Source organism: Danio rerio, chromosome 14 (assembly GCF_052040795.2).
Source record: "Danio rerio strain M-AB ecotype USA chromosome 14, GRCz13ab, whole genome shotgun sequence".
Lineage (NCBI taxonomy): Eukaryota > Metazoa > Chordata > Actinopteri > Cypriniformes > Danionidae > Danio > Danio rerio.
The window spans coordinates 2,890,627-2,912,834 of NC_141034.1; the positions used below are offsets into that span (position 1 = coordinate 2,890,627).

General features: G+C 35.8%; 7 protein-coding genes across 7 annotated transcripts in view; all 7 read right to left on the minus strand.

Moving 5' to 3' along the window:
* Positions 1-18,048, minus strand: part of pcdh2a8 (protocadherin 2 alpha 8) — a 241,085-nt gene extending 223,037 nt beyond the window's left edge. The window contains exon 1 of the mRNA NM_001009585.4: positions 15,664-18,048. Within this exon, the coding sequence (NP_001009585.4) occupies positions 15,664-18,048 (2,385 nt within the window). The remainder of the gene's footprint in view (positions 1-15,663) is intronic.
* Positions 1-21,521, minus strand: part of pcdh2a7 (protocadherin 2 alpha 7) — a 244,558-nt gene extending 223,037 nt beyond the window's left edge. Inside the window, exon 1 of the mRNA NM_001024172.2 lies at positions 19,125-21,521. Within this exon, the coding sequence (NP_001019343.2) occupies positions 19,125-21,521 (2,397 nt within the window). The remainder of the gene's footprint in view (positions 1-19,124) is intronic.
* pcdh2a1 (protocadherin 2 alpha 1) overlaps positions 1-22,208 on the minus strand; it is a 264,980-nt gene that overhangs the window by 223,037 nt on the left and 19,735 nt on the right. The window lies entirely within an intron of this gene.
* Positions 1-22,208, minus strand: part of pcdh2a2 (protocadherin 2 alpha 2) — a 259,967-nt gene that overhangs the window by 223,037 nt on the left and 14,722 nt on the right. The window lies entirely within an intron of this gene.
* The window catches only part of pcdh2a3 (protocadherin 2 alpha 3), a 256,777-nt gene that overhangs the window by 223,037 nt on the left and 11,532 nt on the right, over positions 1-22,208 (minus strand). The gene's annotated exons all lie outside the window — the stretch shown is intronic.
* The window catches only part of pcdh2a4 (protocadherin 2 alpha 4), a 250,948-nt gene that overhangs the window by 223,037 nt on the left and 5,703 nt on the right, over positions 1-22,208 (minus strand).
* Positions 1-22,208, minus strand: part of pcdh2a5 (protocadherin 2 alpha 5) — a 250,948-nt gene that overhangs the window by 223,037 nt on the left and 5,703 nt on the right. The window lies entirely within an intron of this gene.

Genomic DNA, 22,208 nt, shown 5'->3' on the forward strand with positions numbered 1-22,208 from the left:
ATGTTTTTTTTAAGAATCAAAAGCTATATATAAAAATTAAGCCTTTTATTATTGTTATTATTATTATTATTATTATTATTATATTATTATATTATTATTAATATGTTTTATTATGTTAATTATGTTGTTGTTGTTTTTTTAATATACATTTTATAACTTTATTTATTATTATTGTTATTTTATTATTATTATTAGTAGTAGTAGTATTATTATTATTATTTATCAATATTATTATGGTTATTATTTGTACTATAATTTTTATTGTTATTAGAATTTTTAATATTATTATTAATATTATTTTATTTTATTTATTTTTTTATTTTTATTATTTTTATTATAATCTTTATTATTATTATTATTATTATTATTATTGTTATTATTAGCATTATTATTTTATTAATATTGTTGTTATTATTTTATTATTATTTCTATTATTATTTTTATTATTGTTATATTGTTATTATATTATTATTATTTATTTTTTTATTATTATTATTATTATTTTTATTATTATTATTACTATTATTTCATTAATATTATAATTATTAATAATATTATTTTTTATTATTATCGACATTATTTTTGTTATAATTATTCTTATTATCATTATTTTTAATTTATTTGTATAATTTTATTATCATTATTATTGTTTCATTATTATTATTATGGTTATTATTATTATTATGACGATGATGATTATTATTATTATTATGAAATTCTAAATTTGCCTCAAGTTTTTGTGAATTTGTGTGCGTGTGCGTGTGTGTGTATGCTGCAGCATATTTTATTAGTGCTGCAGTCTCACTCTGTGCTGTGAGGCAGGCAGTGTGAAATCTGGGTCAGGAGAAAAAGAGAGGCAGAGAGCGGTTACATTTTTGTCCTTGTGTGATGTTCTGACCCACATCACAAAACCAGAAATCCGAACCAGACAGTAAGCCAGCTATAACTGAGTTTAATGCATCATTATGTGCATTTATTAATAGTCAAATTAATATGGCAAAAAATGACATTGTGGTGATCCAAGTGTGTTGTTTTTTTAATATTATACGTCTAAATGATGGAGTTGACATGAAGCATATATCTGATCTGTTCGGTTAATTTCACTGTATTACATCATTTGCAAAGATGACCTCATCTTTACTCACAAAAAAATCACCACACATGGCTGACAATCTTGCAAACAAAGTATATGTATGTATACGTATATTGGTGTATATATGTATATTGGTGACATCGATTTGTCATTAAAAAGACAATCACAATTGCATACTGTACAAACAATGTCTTTTTATTTTTACTCCAGTGCATCTGTGCTCGATTTAAATACAGGCTGATGGCTACTTACATGTTAAGAAGTCATTTAAAAGCTAAAAAAACACATTTATGTAGTTCTGAATAGCATATATAATGACAGAAATACAAATTATCAGTGATGTTTAATGTAAATATACAGTACAAATGTATCAGCAGTTCCTCGTGAGTTAAGAGGGTCAGGCGAGTTTCTTCGAGGCAGATCATGTGTGTTGAGGAAGGCAGTTGGTCTATTTCAGAGCACAAATGCTGAGGGAAAAGTGCAAATTTGCTTGATAAACTTGATGATATTAGAGAAAAGGAGACTGGAGAAATAACACGGGACAATTGGGATGCTTAAAATAACAGTGCTTCTGTGTGCTTTACATAAATAATTAGGTTATTTCACAAAATTAGGCTTTTGGGTAAATACATTTCAGCCAATTTCTGAGCATTGAGAGTCTACTTACACTGACAAACAGGAACACATCAAGAAAATAGCACCATATTTTGTCAGTCTAATCAAAAATATGAATCTTTTGTCATGTTCTACCATCATCTTAAAGTTGTTTTTGGAAAACAACAACGCACATGTATAAGTATAAGCCAGGTTTTCTGAGACTGTTTGGAGCATAGGTGTCAAACTCAATTCCTGGAGAGCCGCAGCTCTGCACAGTTTTACTCCAACCCTACATTGAAAAGAGAGATAAGTTGACTAAGCTGTAAAATTTTGATTAAACACTGCTTTAATATTAAATAAATGTCAAAATTAAGTTTGTTCTAAGGTGGAACAAATAGTTAACATGTTTTAACTATAATCTACTTGTCACTTTTAATGCAATGGGTTTGCTCCCTTTTTAAGTAATTACTTTGTTTAGTGTATCAAACACAACTGATCCAAATAACCAAGGTGTTCAAAAGAGTCATGAACACCTTCATTAGTTGAATCCGCAGTGTTTGATCAGGGTTGGAGCAAAACTGTGCAGGGCTGCGGCCATCCAGGAATTGAGTTTGAGGCCTATGGCTTAGAGCAGTGGTCACCAAACTTGTTCCTGGAGGGCCGGTGTCCTGCAGATTTTAGCTCCAACCCTAATCAAACACACCTGAACAAGCTAATTAAGGTCTTACTAGGTACTTGAAACATCCAAGCAGGTGTGTTGAGGCAAGATGGAGCTAAACCCTGATGGGACACCGGCCCTCCAGGACCAGGATTGGTGACCCCTGGCTTAACGCCTTAAATATTTATTTAAGGTTTATAAAAATATAACATGTAAACGTCTCTGAAAAAGAAAGATGAATGGAGAATTGGGTGAATATGTTTTATAATGGTGCACTGCATTTCAGAGGCAGTCAATGACTTAACCCTTTGACATCATGACCTTTTGACCTGCCAAGGAGAAGCTGCCAAACCCTCAGGAAAATCCCTCATTGCAACATAAATTATTATATCATGATTTTAAATCACATTTTGTAAAGGCAGCAAAATATCAGAAAACAACAATACCATATTGTCCACTAAAACAAAACATTGACATCCTCGTGCCAATGCTAAAGCAAGCAAATAGAAAAAGTCAACCATAAAAAAGCAGCAGTTGATATTTATACTTAATCATTAATACATAACCTTAACCACAGGCATTGAAACCAAAACAAATATATATATATATATATATATATATATATATATATATATATATATATATATATATATATATATATATATATATATATAATAAAGAACCAAAAAGGGACTTTAAATGCACAATGTAGGAATTTTTTTTGCTGAATTGTCTCTTTCAAAGCATTCAAGGGCATTAAAGAAACACATTCTATAATATTATATTACACAATAGTTATTACAGCCAATATAAAAAGCAAAGTAAACATCAACCGTTCTCCATTTCTTCTTTTAAAGCAAGTATAAATCATCCACCACCTTGTGTGCTCTATATATTTGGCCTTATATCAAACATTTTTAATAAAGCATGATAGAAATGTTTTAAGTCTTTATCAATAAAACAATGTGGTGTTTAAAAAAAAGATAATAATAAGTATTCACTCATTAATATCTCAGAAGTCTGTGTGTTTTTATGTGGGAAAGAGGGATTGAGAATCAGTCTTGTGGCAGCATCGTTTTACACATGACTGCGACCTTCAAATGTCTTTGCATTGTGACTTCACTCATTGTGCTGCGTTTGCATCACTAGACACCACAGTCGTAAATTTCGAATTCACGTATTTTGTCAGGCACCAAAAACCGTATTAACTAAAATACGTAATATCTGTCTGGCTGACAGAGGAAGCATTGAGTTACAGAAATGATCATTTAGTAAAATAACCTATATTGTTCATGATTGAGTGATTAGATTTGGTCTGACTGGCACAAACACAACGAGATTGTACTTATTGTCATATCATCAGCACATATTGTCGTTTAAAATTAAGGATTTCCGTGCAATGTTTATTTAAGTGTATATATAACAAATTAGAGGTTTATAGTACACTCTGTTACAGTCAACAATCTAGCTACTGCGGATTGCTTTAGAACTACAAATCTGCCATCAAATGGACTACATATCCTGTCATGAGCCATGTGAGGGTCTGGGACAATGAGGTTGAGGATCCAAATGTGGTATTTATTACAGAGAATAGTCAGACAGGCAAAAGTCAAACAGGGAAGCTATCAGGTAAATGCAGGTGGGCTTACTTGGAATCTGCACATGCAGAAATTCGCAGATTTACGCTGATTTTTAGCCCATCATTGAGTTGATTTACTTGTGTAAATGTGTGTAAATTTATATTTATTCAGTTTTTAAGTGAATGTCAATAACAATATTGACTAATATGAAAATGTCTCTATGATTCATTTAAATTACCATTTGTAAAGTAATATGTTCTCCATTTTAGTAGATAAATTATATTAGAGACTTGCTTTGTTTACCAAATAAGTGGATCCAGATGGATTTGCATTGTAAACAGAGTTAAAAAGCTATTACTTTTCATATATATATATAAATATATATATATATATATATATATATATATATATATATATATATATATATATATATATATATTAGTTACAATACTCCAAAATAATTCCACATAAATCTGCATATTTTTTAACAAAAGAAATAGTAAGCAAATGTACGCAGATTCTTTCTGGCCCTACATACAGGTAAAGTAAAAAGAGTAGTCGATTCACAGGCAAAGAAATCGGCTAACTACGTGAACAATAAAACAAAGCACGAGTCTAGGCAAGGAAACCATGGAACGTCATGCTCACTTAAACAGACAAACAAGACTCAGCAATGTGTGTGGAAATGAGAGGAGTCTTTATAGACCAGGTATTGATCAATGAAGATCACAGTGTGTCTGTGTCATCAGAAAAAAACTGGAACAGGTGTGTGTGTGAGGTGCATGATAGGATTTGTAGTCTATTTGGTGGCAGTTCTCTGCGACTGTAACCGAGTGCAATATATATCGTGTTATATGCACTTAAGTGAGCATTTCACGAAAACCTACAAGCTTCAATGATAATATGTGTTGATGACATGACAATAAGTATTGTTTAAGAATGATAATAAATAATAATAAAAAATGGACACACGCTGTAAACAAAATGCTTGGTTCCATGCAATTCCATCATGTAGTGCCAAAACAGATCAATTAAGTTACTTGTTTTTAATTAAGTTCATTGAACATAAAATAATTAAGTTAAAATTCAGTTGATTCAGCTCATTTTAAATACGTAGTTTGAACAAGCAGCAAAAATCTGAATGATTAAATATCTAATGACAATAAAATGATTATAAATGTTACATTATTCATCATTAAATCATTAATAAGTTGTGATTTGTAATCGTTAACCACAAATCTGGCATTTGATTCTATTATTATTGGGGAATTACTTTAATTATTCATAATAACAAATCCTTTTTAACCTAAAAGAACAGAGAGAACTAATGTATGATTGATCTCTTGATTATACACACAGAGGTTGTTACTGATACATATCCTCAGACTCATCTTCACCATTAAAAACAGCAGATGTAGTGTTTTTACAGCTTCCTCTACACCCATAATAAATTAAATCAGGAGAGATAATAACTAGTCAGTTCAGATCAGTGCTTAGATTTCTTAACCTTGATGCTTTACATACTGAAACTTAAAAATACAGACACAAACAGCACCACAGACGTAATACAACACTACTGAAGACTATACGGCACACCAAATCAGCTTGGCTGTGACCTGTTCTGAATACACTGGATAACACTTGCATTATTCTGATAGAAATCGTCATGAGATCCGAGAAAACACACATGAGGAATGCTTTATACATCTGTTACAGGGAAAGAGACGCTTTTAATGTGCAAACTCAGTCCGGCGATCTCTCCACAGGTCATTTTAGTCTGCTTTATGCTTGTTTGATCACTCCCATTGGTAATCTTAATTTTCCATATATATTTGAATCCAAAGGTAAAATGCACTTTGTATAAGCAGGTTTTGCTAATATAATAATGTTTGCATGCTCCTTTCTTTAATTTTCACTCACATTGTCAACATTTAATAAGGTTTTTGCCCTAAAATGTTTGTTTGTAAGATAAATAAACCAGCAATTTATGTTAGTAAATGAATTTACTGCCACAAACTGATCCTGAACAATACAGCATTACAGCATTATTAAAATGCAGAATTAACATCAGCTAATGCACTGTGAGCCAACAATGAGTTTATTTTCATTAACTGACATTAACGAAGATGCATAAATACTAAAATAAATGTATTGCTCATTGTTTGTTCGTGTAAGTTAACACATTAACTAATGCGACCTTGCTGTAAACTGAAATCTACAGATTAATAATGGGATTTTTTTGTGCCAATTCCATATCCACACCAGGTCATCTGTTAATAATTCCTCCCTCAAATGTCTCCACCAGTCGCTAAATATAACCAAGACATCAAACATGGAGATTTAACCATGCAAACACGAGCAAAATGGTTTTGCAGAAAGGTTTCTCCAAGAAAACACAAGACCTATGCTCTTTCAAGATATGCATGTGTGTGCTTGTGTGTGCTGGTTTTGGTGGTTTACACATATAATGTATATGATTTGTGTATAATTACTTGGGTATGACATAGTTGTACGTTATTATGGTGTGGTTTATGATGTCCTTGTAATTAAAATGCTTCAAAATGCACACTTAACGTGGTATTTTGGCATTCAAACATGGTTCAGGTTCCCTGTGAGGGAGGGTTTTAGGCGTGGGGTGGGTTATAGACCATTTCAATGTGGTCATGTCATTGGCCCAAGAACATTTCATGCTTGATATCAACTTTGATTATCATAACTTAATGTTAAAACAGCTGTTATTTACATAATATAACATTATTTATCAATATGTGGCTCTTTTTGGATTCTCGGAAGCTATAGAAATTAAAAATGTGATACAGGAGATATGTTGAGACCCTTGTTTTCGTTTACATCCCTCAGAATGGTCCATCGGGCCATGTAATAAGCTGTATAAAATACATTACATCAATAGAGAGTCCTTGTAAACCACCAATACCGATGTGTGTGTATATGTGTGTGTGTTCTCACAGACTCAGCCCAAGTCCAGCTGTAAGCGCATCTCATTTTTGCCATTTCTCTGGTCAGATCGTCCTCAAGCAGGCTTTTAACACTCTCCAAACATCGAGGTGAAGATGTAGACATCATTCGGGGTTTGTTTCTTCATGGTGCAGGTGAATATGACGGATGCAGGAGGACACACATGCAGGCTGAGGGTCCTTTTTTTCATACGTTGCTCCGAGGGAGAGACCTCAAGTGGAACTACTGCTGGTGGTGGTGGATGCCTGTCAACGACATAGAAAACGAGACGTTAGAGGTGGGATTTCACACATTATTCACTTCGTGACAGGCCAGAATCGTAACACGTCTCATGCAACCAAGGCCTGCCACTCAAATGAAAGGCTTCAGGCAAAACAGAACCTTGGTTTGATTGACAGGTGACGGGGGGGTGGGTTGACCAATGAGAACCATGCTCAGATATCAGGTGAGAGGGTGGTACAGGGTGATGGACGAGCAGCAAGCTGAAAACTGGGTTAATTGTTTCCCATCGTTCTGATTCATTTGTGAAAAGCGATTCCACCAGTGTGTGAACTTGGAATTCAACAGTCAATTCAAACACACATGTACACACACCATCCAACAAACAGGCCAAGGAGATCATATATATATGTCTTAGTAGATGAACATACAGCATTAAAACCACATCATGCAGTAGAGCCATAATTGCATAACTCCTGATCATCTTAAAGGAGTGTAATCATGTAATTTAATCATCTCTTATTTCAAAGCCCTAAATGAAAATAATGTCCTGCTGTTTCTTTTAAGGTTATGAAAGTGAGCAAAACAGAGGCTGTTGGATATCATATAACTCTACAGTCTATGAACTCAGAGCACAATCACTTGCTTTATACAATTTTGTCCACTTATGTGGTAAAACTAAATTAAATATTTAGTAATCTCTGCTGAAAAAAGCAGCTTAAACCAGCCTAAGATGGTTACTGGTTTTAGCTGGTTGACCAACCTGGTTTTTAGAGGGGTTTGGCCATTTCTAGGCTGGTTTCCAGTTATTTACAGCCTGGTTTTAGCTGGTCAGGCTAGAAAATGACTAGCTCAAACCAATTTATCCATCCTGGTTTAAGCTGGACATAACTGGCTAGGCTGGTCAAGCTGCATGGTTTTAGCTGGTCATCTCCCAGCCTGACCATGCAGCTAAGACCTGGCTGGAAATGGCTGGAAACCAGCCTGAAATTATTATGAAGATCACAAGTAAATGTATTATTAATTTTAAAAGGAAGGTAAACCTGTTGTTTAATCAGGTCATTTTAAAGCCCTGAATGAAAATAATGATCTCCTTTTTCTTTTAAGGCTATGGAAGTGAATAAAACAGAGGCTGTCGGATATCATATGATTCTACAATCTATAAACTCGGAGCACAATCACTTGCTTTTTATAATTTTTGACACTTAAATGATAAAGCTGAATTAAATATTTGGTAATCCCTGCTGAAGAAAGCAGTTTAAACCAGCCTAAGCTGGTTGGTTAGTTTTAGCTGGGTGACCAGCCTGGTTTTAGAGGGTTTTCGGCCATTTCAGGCTGGTTTTCAGCCATATCCAGCCTGGTTTTAGCTGGTCAGGCTGAAAAATGACCAGCTCAAACCAGTTTAACCATCCTGGTTTAAGCTGGACATAACTGGCTAGGCTGGTCAAGCTGGTTTTAGCTGGTCATCTCCCTGACTGACCAGCTAAGACCAGGCTGGAATGGCTAGAAACCAGCCTGAAATGGCCAAAAACACTCTAAAACCAGGCTGATGGACCAGCTAAAACCAGCCAACCATCCTAGGCAGGTTTAAGCTGTTTTTTTTCAGCAGGGATATCATCGATTTGCCCAAGACTTGAACTAAATAATAACTGTTTTGTCTTTTTCAGGGCTTATAATTAATATTTTAACTAATTTGGTCGCATTATGAAGATCACAAGTAAATGTATTTCATTTAAAAAGGACTGTAAACTTATTGTTTAATCAGGTCTGTCATTTCAAAGCCCTGGATGAAAATAATGTATCATTAATTCTACAATCTTTAAATTCAAAGTAGAATAACTTATTTTATTTGCTATTTTTGCCTCAAATGGGTTAAAAATGTACTTAAACTTTAGTAATATCGCTGATTTGAATAAATATTGAGCTAAATATTCTGGGCTGCCATTACAAACTTGAGTTACTCCTCAAAAAATTAACTAGTCATGTTACTTAGTTACTTATTATGGAAATTGATGCGTTAAGTTACTTTTGAGTTATTTTTGAGTTACTTTTTCATACCTGCTTGAGCCTTGATCTCTTTCAGAACTTGCAGGGTTTTTTACTATTATAATTTTTTTATTATTATATATTTTTTCTAAATAGAGGAGCTCTGCATTCAACAACACACTGTATAACCTACACCTTCATTTACCTTTAAAAAAGCTAATAAAAAATAGAACAATGTTACTTTCTGAGAACTTCCTGCCACTATGCATGCCATATATACAGCTTAATAAAAAGTTTAAAGCAATGTGTTTGCAACTTTTTTGTCTTATTATTTTAGTAAAATCAGTTTTTAGGCCGATCCTCTTTTCTTCCATGTGTTTAGAATAATGACAATACTTCCATCACATGTTAGGCTCTGCCATCTTGGTTTCTGTCTGTTACTTATTAAATAAAGTAACTCAAATATTTTATTTTTTTTTTTTTTAAGTACGGCATTAGTTTACTCGTTACTTAGAAAAGTAATATTATTACGCAACTCGCTTTACTTGTAATGCATTACCCAACACTGATTATAACTTATCTAATCACTGATATTTTACACTTAAATGAACTTATTAAGGTCATGGGACCAAAAACATCATACTGTATCTAATAAATTGTTCATTCATAAAAATATATTGAAGAAAATTTAACACTTTGAGCTGCTTTTTAGCAGAATTGATCATTTTGCCTTTACTTTGAAGCAGCTCTGAATCATTCATACAGCTCTAAATATACAAATAATGATAGTCGAGCTATTTAAAGTCACTTGACTTGACAGCCTTCACTCCCTGCCACTTTCATTCTTAGATAAAGAAAAGCATGAACAATTTTCCTACAAAAAGTCAATTAATTTGAATGTTTAAAGACATGAGGGTGACTAAATTTACTGCGTTTAGTACTACAATCACGACAGGGTGTGTTTATATAAATCAACTTTCGCACCCCCAGTCGCTGTCAATCAAACCACAGAAATTCAACGGTATCGTTAGTGTTTCTGCAGGACAAGGGTGTGTATAAAAGGTGGGCTTTGTGAAGCTGCATATCATCACGTGTAGTGAAGAAGAAGAAAAACACCAGTCTATTAATAAAGTTCCACAAACGGAAACAAACACACACACATTGTGTCTAAAAGGCTGCCGAGTTTAAATCCTGCAGCCTTTACATCTACATCAGAAGACCAAGAGAGGTGTCAAACTGAGTGTTGATGTCGACCTGCTGAAGCTTTTATCTGCATCTTAACTCTGATCTGAATTAAACTGGCTCCTTGGCTCCTCCTACAACAGGACAAGGCAAACTCCACTGACGAAAACCACCAACCACAAAGAGAAACACAGAGAGTCACACAGATTTGGGTAAAGATCAATGGGCGCTGGGATCAGTCGCTCCAGAAATCGTGAAAAAGAAGAAGTCGGGACTGCATACCTCCAGCGGGAGAAGGGACCTCGATCATTTTGAGTACTTTAAAAACGGAAACAAAAGCAGAGACAAACATTTCATTATTCAGGGAAGAGTTATTTAGATGTTTCACTAAGTCAGAGAGGTAAACTTTTCTGTCAATTAAAAAAAAACAAAAAATTAAACAATCAATACATTAATTTCAAATAGTCAGTTATCAACCTAAGATTGTTTTAAAAAGCACTTAAGTGCATTAAAGGGATAGTTCACCCAAAAATGAAGGTTCTGTCATCATTTGCTCACCCTATACTTGTTTCAAACCTTTATGAGTTTCTTTCTTCTGTTAATCACAAAAGAAGATATTTGGACAAATGCTGGAATTCTGTAACCATTGATTTCCATTGTATTTGTTTTTCCTACACTGTAAAAAAATATATAATAAATTAGTCCTGACAACATATATATATTTTTAGGTCATTGTAATTTATTAAACTAAGTTAATCATGTTCTAACTTAATTTTATAAGTTGTTTTAAGCCAGTTACACATTATGTAAGTTCAACGGAGGTTAATTTGGAAAATTTGATTCCCTTTGAATTTTTTTTTCTTTTTTAAATATTTGCCAAATGATGTTTAACATAGCAAGGAAATTTTCAGAGTATGTCTGATAATATTTTTTCTTCTGGAAAAAGTCTTATTTGTTTTATTTCAGCTAAAATAAAAGCAGTTTTTAATTTTTTTAACTTCATTTTAAGGTCAATATTATTAGCCCCTTTAAGCTATATTTTTTCACATAGTCTACAGAACATACTGAACCTTCGTTATACAATAACTTGCCTAATTACCTTAACCTGCCTAGTTAACCTAATTAGCCTAATTAAGCCTTTAAATCTCACTTTAAGCTGTATAGAAGTGTCTTGAAGAATATCTAGTCAAATATTATTTACTTTTTTAATATTTAATATTACTATTATTTAAAACTATTATGATTAGAAATGTGTTGAATAAATCTCTCCGTTAAGGGAGGGGTGGGGTACAATTTATGTACCGTTTTGCATATTCTAATAAAAAAAAAATAATAATAAATTTTAAAAAAAATTTAAAAAGGGAGGGGGTGTTAATAATTCTGACTTCAACTGTATATGATCAATCAGTCCTGACAGCATATGTTTTAGTTCATTGTAACTTATCAATCCAAGTTAATCATGTTCTAACTTAATTTTTATAAGTCACACAAGCTGTTTTAAGTCAGTTTAACATTATATGAGTACAACAGACTCATAAGGTAAATTTGATTCAGCTTAAAAATTTAAGGCAACCACGATTTTTTATATTTTTATTTTTTTACAGTGTATACTGGAAGTCAATGGTTACCAGTTTTCAGCTTTGTTAAAGGTTTGGAATCATTTGAGGAATGAGTAAATTAATTTCCACTTTATATTAAGTGGCCTTAACTAATATGTACTTACAATAAAATTAATTCACTTTTTACATTGTTCTTATAATTGATTAAATACATGCAAGTGATTACATCTTTAATTACACTGTTGACCATCCCATACACTTTAACCCAGCCTTAAACCTCCCCATACTACCAAACCTGTCCCTAACCCTACCCGTATCCCATCTCACGAGCAGCAGAAGTGTTCTGCAATACATGATGAACACAGTAAGTACATTGCATTTATTTTTTGAAGCAAGTACACAGTTGTTAAGACCACTTCATAAAACGTGGGACTGTTCATTTTATTTAGAGGTGTTTATTTAATTTCCCTCATGTGGTTCCACACCTTTATAAGAAATTTTCTTCTGTTGAACACAAATATACACAACTGGTCAAAAGTGTGGGGTCAGTAGGATTTTTAACTGTTTTAAAATTATCCTGCTTATCCTGCAAACCAAGGCTGCATTTAATAATAATATATATATATATATATATATATATATATATATATATATATATATATATATATATATATATATATATATATATATATATATATATATATATAGCACACATTGTAAAATTGTGAAATGTCATTGCACTATAAAACAACTGTTCAAAAGTAGATTATCATTTAATTTAATCATTTATTCCAGTGATTTTAAAGATGAATTTTCAGCTTCATAACTAAAGTCTTCAGAATCACATGACCCTTCAGAAATCCATCTACTATTAATTATTATTGTTGTTGATATTATTATTATTGGTGGCGCAATGGGTAGCACAATCGCCTCACAGCAAGAAGGTCGCTGGTTTAAGCTCTGCTGGGTCAGTTGGCATTCCTGTGTGGAGTTTGCATGTTCTCCCCGTGGTCGTGGGGTTTCCTCCGGGTGCTCTGGTTTCCCCCACAAGTCCAAAAACATGTGGTACAGGTGAATTGGGTAAGCTAAATTGTCCATTGTGTATGTGTGTGAATGAGTGTGTATGGACGCATATGCTGGATAAGTTGGTGGTTCATTCCACTGGCGACCCCAGATAAATAAAGAGACTAAGCCGAAAAGAAAACATTTGAATTGTTATTATTATTATTATTATATTATTATTATTATTATTATTATTATTATTATTATTATTATTATTATTATTAATGGTAATAGTAATAAAAGCTATAATGGCTGGAGTGATCATTTCATTTGAAACTACATACTATAAGAAAGCAGTTATTTTAAAAAAAAAATTATAAATATTTAACAATTTAATGTTATTTTTTATTATTATTATTATTATTTTATATTTAATACATGCTGCCTTCATGAACAGAATAATTTTCTTAAAAAAAAAAAAAACTGACCCCAAACTTTTGACCGGTAGCGTATATTTTGAAGAAAGTCAAACCGGTAACCATTGACTTCTATAGTACAAAAAACAAATACCATGGAAGTTAATGGTTACAGGTGTTTAACAGAAGAAACAATCTAAAACAGCTTTGAAACAAGTTAAAAAGTGAGTAAATAAATGCAGAATTGTCATGTTTGGGTGAATTATCATTTTAAATCAAGATATAAAAAGTTCTTTTGTCCTCTCATCAATCATTGTTATGAGAATTATCAAGGACTTCACTCCGGGTAACCTGTGACAGAATGTAAAAGCATAACACATTAAGCAAACTGTTAAGAAGCATATAAACAAGAGAGATACATTGTTTATAATCTGTCGTCAATCACTTACCTGTTCATCAGGTGTCACTCTAAAAAATAAACTCTAGAACAATTAATAATCAAGAAATGAAACAAAGCTTGACAAACTTAAAAAAAAAAGCTGGAAGTGAATTTCAGTTAATTTCATTTAAATTAACATCAAATAAAATAATTAACAAATTTTATGAACAAATAATACAAAAATACAAATCAAATTAAATTGCACACAGTCTGATAAGTGAGATTGATGCCCAGCATTTTTGGAAACATTCATTCACTCATTTTCCTTCGGCTTAGTTTCTTTATTTATCAGAGGTCACCACAGTGGAATGAACCACCAACTTATCCAGCATATGTTTTACACATGCAGCGGATGCCTTTTCAGCTGTAACCTAGTACTGGGAAATATCCATACACACTATTTCACACACACACACACACGCACACACACGCACACACACACACACACTACGACCAATTTAGTTTATTCAATTCACTTATTCCACACGTGTTTGGACTGTGGGGGAAACCGGAGCGCCCGGCGGAAACTCCACACAGAAATGCCAACTGACCCAGAAGGGACTCGAACCAGTGACCTTCTTGCTGTGAGATGACAGTGCTAACCACTGAGCCACCGTGATGCCAATTTTTGGAAACATATTTTAAAATATTACTTTATTTGTCTATGCGATGAAACTCAAGCAAAATAATAATTTAAAATTGGCATTAAAGGAACATTAATCATTAATTACAACATGAGATTAATGACAGTTTAAGGAAAGACAGAAGGCAGTTTTGCAGACTTAAAAGCACAAAATAAATACAAATTAAATATTAATCCAATATACAATTTGTTTATCTAAATTTATCTAATTTAACCAATTAGCAAATCCCACAGTGTGATTCAGCCAACTAAACGGTTCTTGTGGCCTCTGCGATTAGATTTTTGGCTCATAAATGCCAGTCAGACTGCATAGTTAGATATAAACGATTGAACCACAAATGTATAAAAGTATGGGAATGTAAACATCAGAGCAGCAGGTGAAACAGCAATACACTCTCAGAAATAAAGGTACAGGAGCTGTCACTGGAGCAGTACCTTTTCAAAAGGTACATATTTGTACCTGAAGGGTCCATAACGGTACCTCAAAGGTACTTTATAGGTACATTTGTGTACTAATATGCACCTTTTAGGTACCACAGTGGACTATTTGGGTACAAATATGCATCCTTTTGAAAAGGTACTGCCCCAGTGACAGCTCCTTTATTTCAGAGAGTGTAGGAGGTCAAGAAAGTAGGTCAACTTGCATTGAGAGAGAAGCAACATGTCACAACCTGCTTGCAAACATACACATCACATCACACACACACACACATAAATGCATACACACAATGTCATTCACTTTGAGAGCAGGCATAGCTAGAGGGTTCAAAAAGTAAGACAAAGACAATTAAAGGCTACAGAATTGCTCAATTGAGACAAATAGAACAAAACCGTTGAGAAAATCGACAAACATCTACCAGAAGAAAAGGTTTAGTTCAATAATTTACTCAATAATTTAATCATTAGGAAATACAATAATGCATATTTAACTGTAAAACTGGAGATGAGCAGAAAGAGACGGGTAACTGAATATACAAGAATAAGAAACTTTGAAAACAATAAAAACAAATTTACATGCACAAACTTCTAGTGTACATGATGTTAATCGAATGAAAGAAGAGGGATTGTTTTCGAAAATGATGCAACGCACAGCAGATGAACTGGAGATGAGCACAGCCTTGCTGAGCCCATACAAGATGGAAAGTTTGGAACAAAGTTGTGAATGTGCACTTAAAATGTAGACACTGAAAAATAGTGTCTAAGTGAAAGGACCTTCAATTTGTTTTGGCCAAAGACTGAAAAGTTAAATAGTGTTTCCTGTTTTTTTGTTACTTCGAATAACCAGTTTACCTGTTGATGGTACATGAGCCTACCTGTAAAGTAGAAGCAGCAGAGTCGCTGGTCTCGGTCAGTCCTGTGCTCCTCGGGATGCTGGACACGATGTATCTCGCCCCCTTTGGCACAGGCTGTCTGACCACCAGCTTTCCTTTCCTCGTCTCTGCTAGAAATAAACTGTACCAGTAGGCATCGTTGGAGACCAGAGTGGAGTCCGCGATGGTGGAGTTCCTCTCGCTGATCACACTGTTCCTGCTCGGGGGAGCCGCTTTGCTGGGCTTCGCCTTCTGGCACTTGAGCACGATGGTCACCAATATAGTGATGAGCAGAAGAAATGACACCGAGCCCAGTCCGATCACCAGATACAGGTTTAAATCCGAGAAGATGTCATAGTCCAAAGGCACCTCAGTGTAGGTTTTAAGCGCGGTCTCCACCGTGGACAGTTTGATGGTGACTGTAGCAGAGAGCGCGGGCTCTCCGTTGTCCTTGGCGATCACCACCAGCCGCTGGTCTCGCGAGTCTCTGTAGCTGAACATCCTCATGGTCCGGATCTCTCCGTTGTATTGATCCAAGCTGAATAACGTAGCGTCGGTGTTCTGGAGAAACTGGTAGGTGATGCGAGAGTTGTGCACTGAATCAGAGTCTATGGCGATGACTTTGGCGATCAGAGTTCCTTTATCGGTGGATCTCGGGATGGTTTCCTTCACCTCCGAGCCCTGCGCGCGCCACGGAGACACTATAAGCGGTGTGTTGTCGTTCTGGTCCATGATAATAATGTGAACGGTCACGTTACTGCTGAGCGGAGGAACACCAGAGTCTCTGGCCTCGATGTGGAACAGAAAATCCTTCTCTATCTCATAATCAAACGTCTTTAGCGCGTAAAGATTGCCGTTCTCCGGGTTAATGGAGAACAGCATGGACATGGAGGTGTTGGCTATTTCCTTCTCTATGATGAAATAAACCAGATACTGATTTTCATGGAGATCTGGGTCTACAGCAGTTATAGAGCTCAGTGAAGCTCCAGGCGCGTTATTCTCCATTACTGGTATCGTGTAGAAAGTCTGTGGGAACTGAGGAACATTGTCGTTCACGTCCAGCAGCTCTAAAGTGATAGTTTCATTATCAGATAACGGCGGGTTGCCCCTGTCAGTCGCGGTGATAGTGATGTCATATTCTGGAAGCTTTTCACGGTCTAACGGCTCTGAAACTAATAATTCATAATAATTATCAGAGGATTCTTTAAGCGCAAAAGGTAAATCAGCAGAGATATGAATGTCTACCTGTCCATTCTCTCCAGAGTCTTTATCACTCACACTAACAACTGCAATCACTGTGTTTACAGCCACATCCTCTTTAACTGGACTTGTGAATGATCTGATGGAGATTTCAGGATGATTATCATTCATATCTGTGATTAAAATCTTTACTTTACACTTTCCTGTAAGACTATTAGCTCCTTTATCTGTTGCTATAATTTCCATATCATAGATCCTGAAATCCTCATAATTAATCAGCTCTTTCACTCGGATTTCTCCATTATTAGGATTCAGACTGAAAGTCTGCTGCGTTTTCTCTGAAGTGTATAAACTATAAGAGTAAAGTAAATCTGAATTTGAGCCCTCGTCCTTATCTGAGGCGTTTAATTTGACTACAAGGCTTCCAATAGGCGCGTTTTCAGTCAGATTTATAGTATAACTGTCTTTATCGAATTGAGGGGCGTTGTCATTGGTGTCCAGAACGCGCACAATAATGCTGGCCGTGCCAGAGCGCGCGGGGACTCCTCCATCCACAGCAGTGAGTATCAGATTATGTATGGCCTGCTCCTCGCGATCTAAAGACTTCTTTAGTATTAAATCAGCAAATTTTGACCCATCCCTCCCTGTTTGTATTTCAATATCAAAGTTTGCACTGTCACTCAAGTGATAACCTTTAATGGAATTTGAACCAATATCAGGATCCACCGCATTACTTAAAGAAAACCTCTCGCCAGCAGCAGTCGATTCAGAGATATCCAAATTAATAGTATCCCTACGAAAATAAGGCGCGTTGTCGTTAATATCCATAATTTCAAGTTCAATGTTAAATATACGCACTGGGTTCTCCAATATAACTTCCATCTTTAGGTAACATACTGCTGTTTTCGATGTGCAAAGATACTCTCTATCAATGCGCTCCAAAATAAACAGGTCTCCGGTGTCTTTGTTCACCTCTAGATACTTCTTATTTGCAAGGATATCTAACCGAATTTTTCGTTTTCCCAACGTTTGCACATCGATTCCCAAATCTGCAGCCAAATTAGCAACAACAGAGCCTACCTCCATCTCCTCCGGAATAGAATAATGCGTGACAGCAGACGCAGTGTAAACGAATGCCGAAAGCAGAAGTAACGTTGCGAAGCAGTTCATTGTGGGTTGTGCCTCCATTCTACCGGAGAAGCGTGTTTCCTTTATGAGCCCCAAGCACAGCCGTCTTCAACAACGATGATCGCCAATGCAAGACATTCAGTGTATTCCAATATTGTCCAACTTTTCCACAAAGCAGATGCAAACCTTCACAGAATTATTTAATACGGAGAGCCAACAGAAGCGCTACCATCCCCGCAAGCTGTCCATAAAGACACTCTGGTGCGCATGAGCTGTCATGGCGAAAGTAAAATAAATAAATAAATGAAATATCGTCCGTTTTGTTGGTGCACAGCGACACGTTGCGTGTATTTAGAAAAATTACGCGAAATATACAACCATGGTCAAAATTATTGGCACTCTTGGTAAATAAGAGCAAAGGCAACGGTAAAATACAACACTATTTTCTTTTTGAGCTTTCATTCATTCATTCATTCATTCATTTATGGATATAAAATAAAGTAGCATGTCACTGAAATAAAACAACATGGAGTTGTCTTGTTATGTTTTTTTAAGCTAATGTATTTTAGTAAGAGCTATTGGAATTATTTTACTCGATGCTTTTTCCAATCTACACTGATCAATATATAACAGGTCTGAATCTCCAATAAAGACTTATTAGGCCGGAATAAAAGCAGGATCTATGGCATTTTCCCATAAACAAACTCCTTCAGTTTTTCTACTCCATGCTAGTGTTTAGTTCATCCACCTTTTTTCATTAGGGATCAGGTTATTCACGGACTGGAACCGCCATTGCAGTCAGAACCATACTTTTACGCACTAATCATATTATAATTTTGCTTTTGATGTTTCTATTTGGATCACTTTCATAATAAAAAATCCAGACATGACCCATTAGGATATTTCTATTATATAGTGAGTCCAGGTTTATTTGTAACAGAATCTGTGATTTATGTATGCACTTATATACCAATTATGTGTGGGGAAAAAAAGGATTTCATATTTTCTTAACCTGTAAAAAAACGAGCATGCTCTACCAGAGCGCACTCGCAAACTTCTTTGATCACTGTCTGAATGGAAATTAAGCTTGACACTTTATGCAAATCTTTCTCTGATTATGAAACTGAGTTTCTTACCTGTAGAGTAGAAGCAGCAGAGTCGCTGGTCTCGGTCAGTCCTGTGCTCCTCGGGATGCTGGACACGATGTATCTCGCGCCCTTTGGCACAGGCTGTCTGACCACCAGCTTTCCTTTCCTCGTCTCTGCTAGAAATAAACTGTACCAGTAGGCATCGTTGGAGACCAGAGTGGAGTCCGCGATGGTGGAGTTCCTCTCGCTGATCACACTGTTCCTGCTCGGAGGAGCCGCTTTGCTGGGCTTCGCCTTCTGGCACTTGAGCACGATGGTCACCAATATAGTGATGAGCAGAAGAAATGACACAGAGCCCAGTCCGATCACCAGATACAGGTTTAAATCCGAGAAGATGTCATACTCCAAAGGCACCTCAGTGTAGGTTTTAAGCGCGGTCTCCACCGTGGACAGTTTGATGGTGACTGTAGCAGAGAGCGCGGGCTCTCCGTTGTCCTTGGCGATCACCACCAGCCGCTGGTCTCGCGAGTCTCTGTAGCTGAACATCCTCATGGTCCGGATCTCTCCGTTGTATTGATCCAAGCTGAATAACGTAGCGTCGGTGTTCTGGAGAAACTGGTAGGTGATGCGAGAGTTGTGCACTGAATCAGAGTCTATGGCGATGACTTTGGCGATCAGAGTTCCTTTATCGGTGGATCTCGGGATGGTTTCCTTCACCTCCGAGCCCTGCGCGCGCCACGGAGACACTATAAGCGGTGTGTTGTCGTTCTGGTCCATGATAATAATGTGAACGGTCACGTTACTGCTGAGCGGAGGAACACCAGAGTCTCTGGCCTCGATGTGGAACAGAAAATCCTTCTCTATCTCATAATCAAACGTCTTTAGCGCGTAAAGATTGCCGTTCTCCGGGTTAATGGAGAACAGCATGGACATGGAGGTGTTGGCTATTTCCTTCTCTATGATGAAATAAACCAGATACTGATTTTCATGGAGATCTGGGTCTACAGCAGTTATAGAGCTCAGTGAAGCTCCAGGCGCGTTATTCTCCATTACTGGTATCGTGTAGAAAGTCTGTGGGAACTGAGGAACATTGTCGTTCACGTCCAGCAGCTCTAAAGTGATAGTTTCATTATCAGATAACGGCGGGTTGCCCCTGTCAGTCACGGTGATAGTGATGTCATATTCTGGAAGCTTTTCACGGTCTAACGGCTCTGAAACTAATAATTCATAATAATTATCAGAGGATTCTTTAAGCGCAAAAGGTAAATCCGCAGAGATATGAATGTCTACCTGTCCATTCTCTCCAGAGTCTTTATCACTCACACTAACAACTGCAATCACTGTGTTTACAGCCACATCCTCTTTAACTGGACTTGTGACTGATCTGATGGAGATTTCAGGATGATTATCATTCATATCTGTGATTAAAATCTTTACTTTACACTTTCCTGTAAGACTATTAGCTCCTTTATCTGTTGCTATAATTTCCATATCATAGATCCTGAAATCCTCATAATTAATCAGCTCTTTCACTCGGATTTCTCCATTGTTAGGATTCAGGCTGAAAGTCTGCTGCGTTTTCTCTGAAGTGTATAAACTATAAGAGTAAAGTAAATCTGAATTTGAGCCCTCGTCCTTATCTGAGGCGTTTAGTTTCACTACAAGGCTTCCAATAGGCGCGTTTTCAGTCAGATTTATAGTATAACTGTCTTTATCGAATTGAGGGGCGTTGTCATTGGTGTCCAGAACGCGCACAATAATGCTGGCCGTGCCAGAGCGCGCGGGGACTCCCCCATCCACAGCAGTGAGAATCAGATTATGTAAAGCTTGTTCTTCTCTGTCTAAAGGCTTTTTCAGTATCAAATCAGCGAATTTTGACCCGTCCCTGCCTGTTTGCATCTCTATGTCAAAATGGTCACTCTCACTCAAATAATACGTTTTAATTGAATTTGAACCAATATCAGGATCCACCGCATTGCTGAGGGAAAATCTCTCTCCGGCTGCTGTAGATTCTGATATATCCAAGTGTATCGTGTCTCTCCGAAACTGAGGAGCATTATCGTTTATATCCACTATTTCTATTTCAATGTTAAATATGCGCACAGGGTTTTCCAATATCACTTCCATTTTGATAAAACATGTCGTCGCCGTTTTAGACAAACAAAGATATTCTCTGTCCATCTTTTCTAATATATAGAGCTCTCCTGTCTCTTTGTTGACATCCAAATATTTTTTGTTTGATATAATGTCTAGTCGCATTTTTCGTCTGCTGAGTGTTGCCACATCCAGTCCCAAATCAGACGCTAAATTAGCCACAACAGAGCCTTCCTCCATTTCTTCTGGGATGGAATAGTGCGTAACAGAAGACGCGGTGTCCAAAATAGCGGAGAAAAACAGAAGGACCATTACATACCTCCAAAGCGCTGATTTTGTACATCCCTCCATTCTGCAAAGTTTGAGATATTTGTATTCCACGCGATAGTGTAATGATCAACAAACGAGCAAGTCAGACAGTGAAGCTCTTGTCACAGCGCGCTCCTTTGTGCGCTTTTCCCCTGTGAAATCTGTCATGGCGACTGTGGTTAAAAAGAGTCAAGGCGTTTTCTTAGAGAACAGCGACGCTCAGTGAGTTAGATCTGAACATACAAAGTTGAGAAGAGAACAGCATTGCTTGCAACAAATATTAATAGTTTAACACGTTATTTTACTACTTGGAGGCTTTTTTGTAGTATTAGACACCTAAGAAAAGGTGCGTAAACGTGGCTCAAAATGCAATGTGAAAGAAACATGTTGTAAAGTAATAGAACATTTAGAAAACATGTTTGGGTAGTACTTGGAGTGCGCGCCAGCAGGCAGAGCCCAACTTTACAAGGATGTTTACTTAATTCTGGATCAACACTGAAATCATCCAGTCAATTTTGAGGGAAAAGTTTGTGTCAAGTTTAGGCTTACAGTGACGGTGAGGTGCTTCTACGTTGTTATTTATCTATCATTTCCTCTGATTTATTATGAATAACTAAAAGTGAGGATAATATTTAGAGGTAAGAATTAGAATTTGATATTTGTTGGACAGGAATGATGTTCGAGGATCAGTTAAGTTGAGACAGGAACGCGTCTAAAAGCAAACCCAGG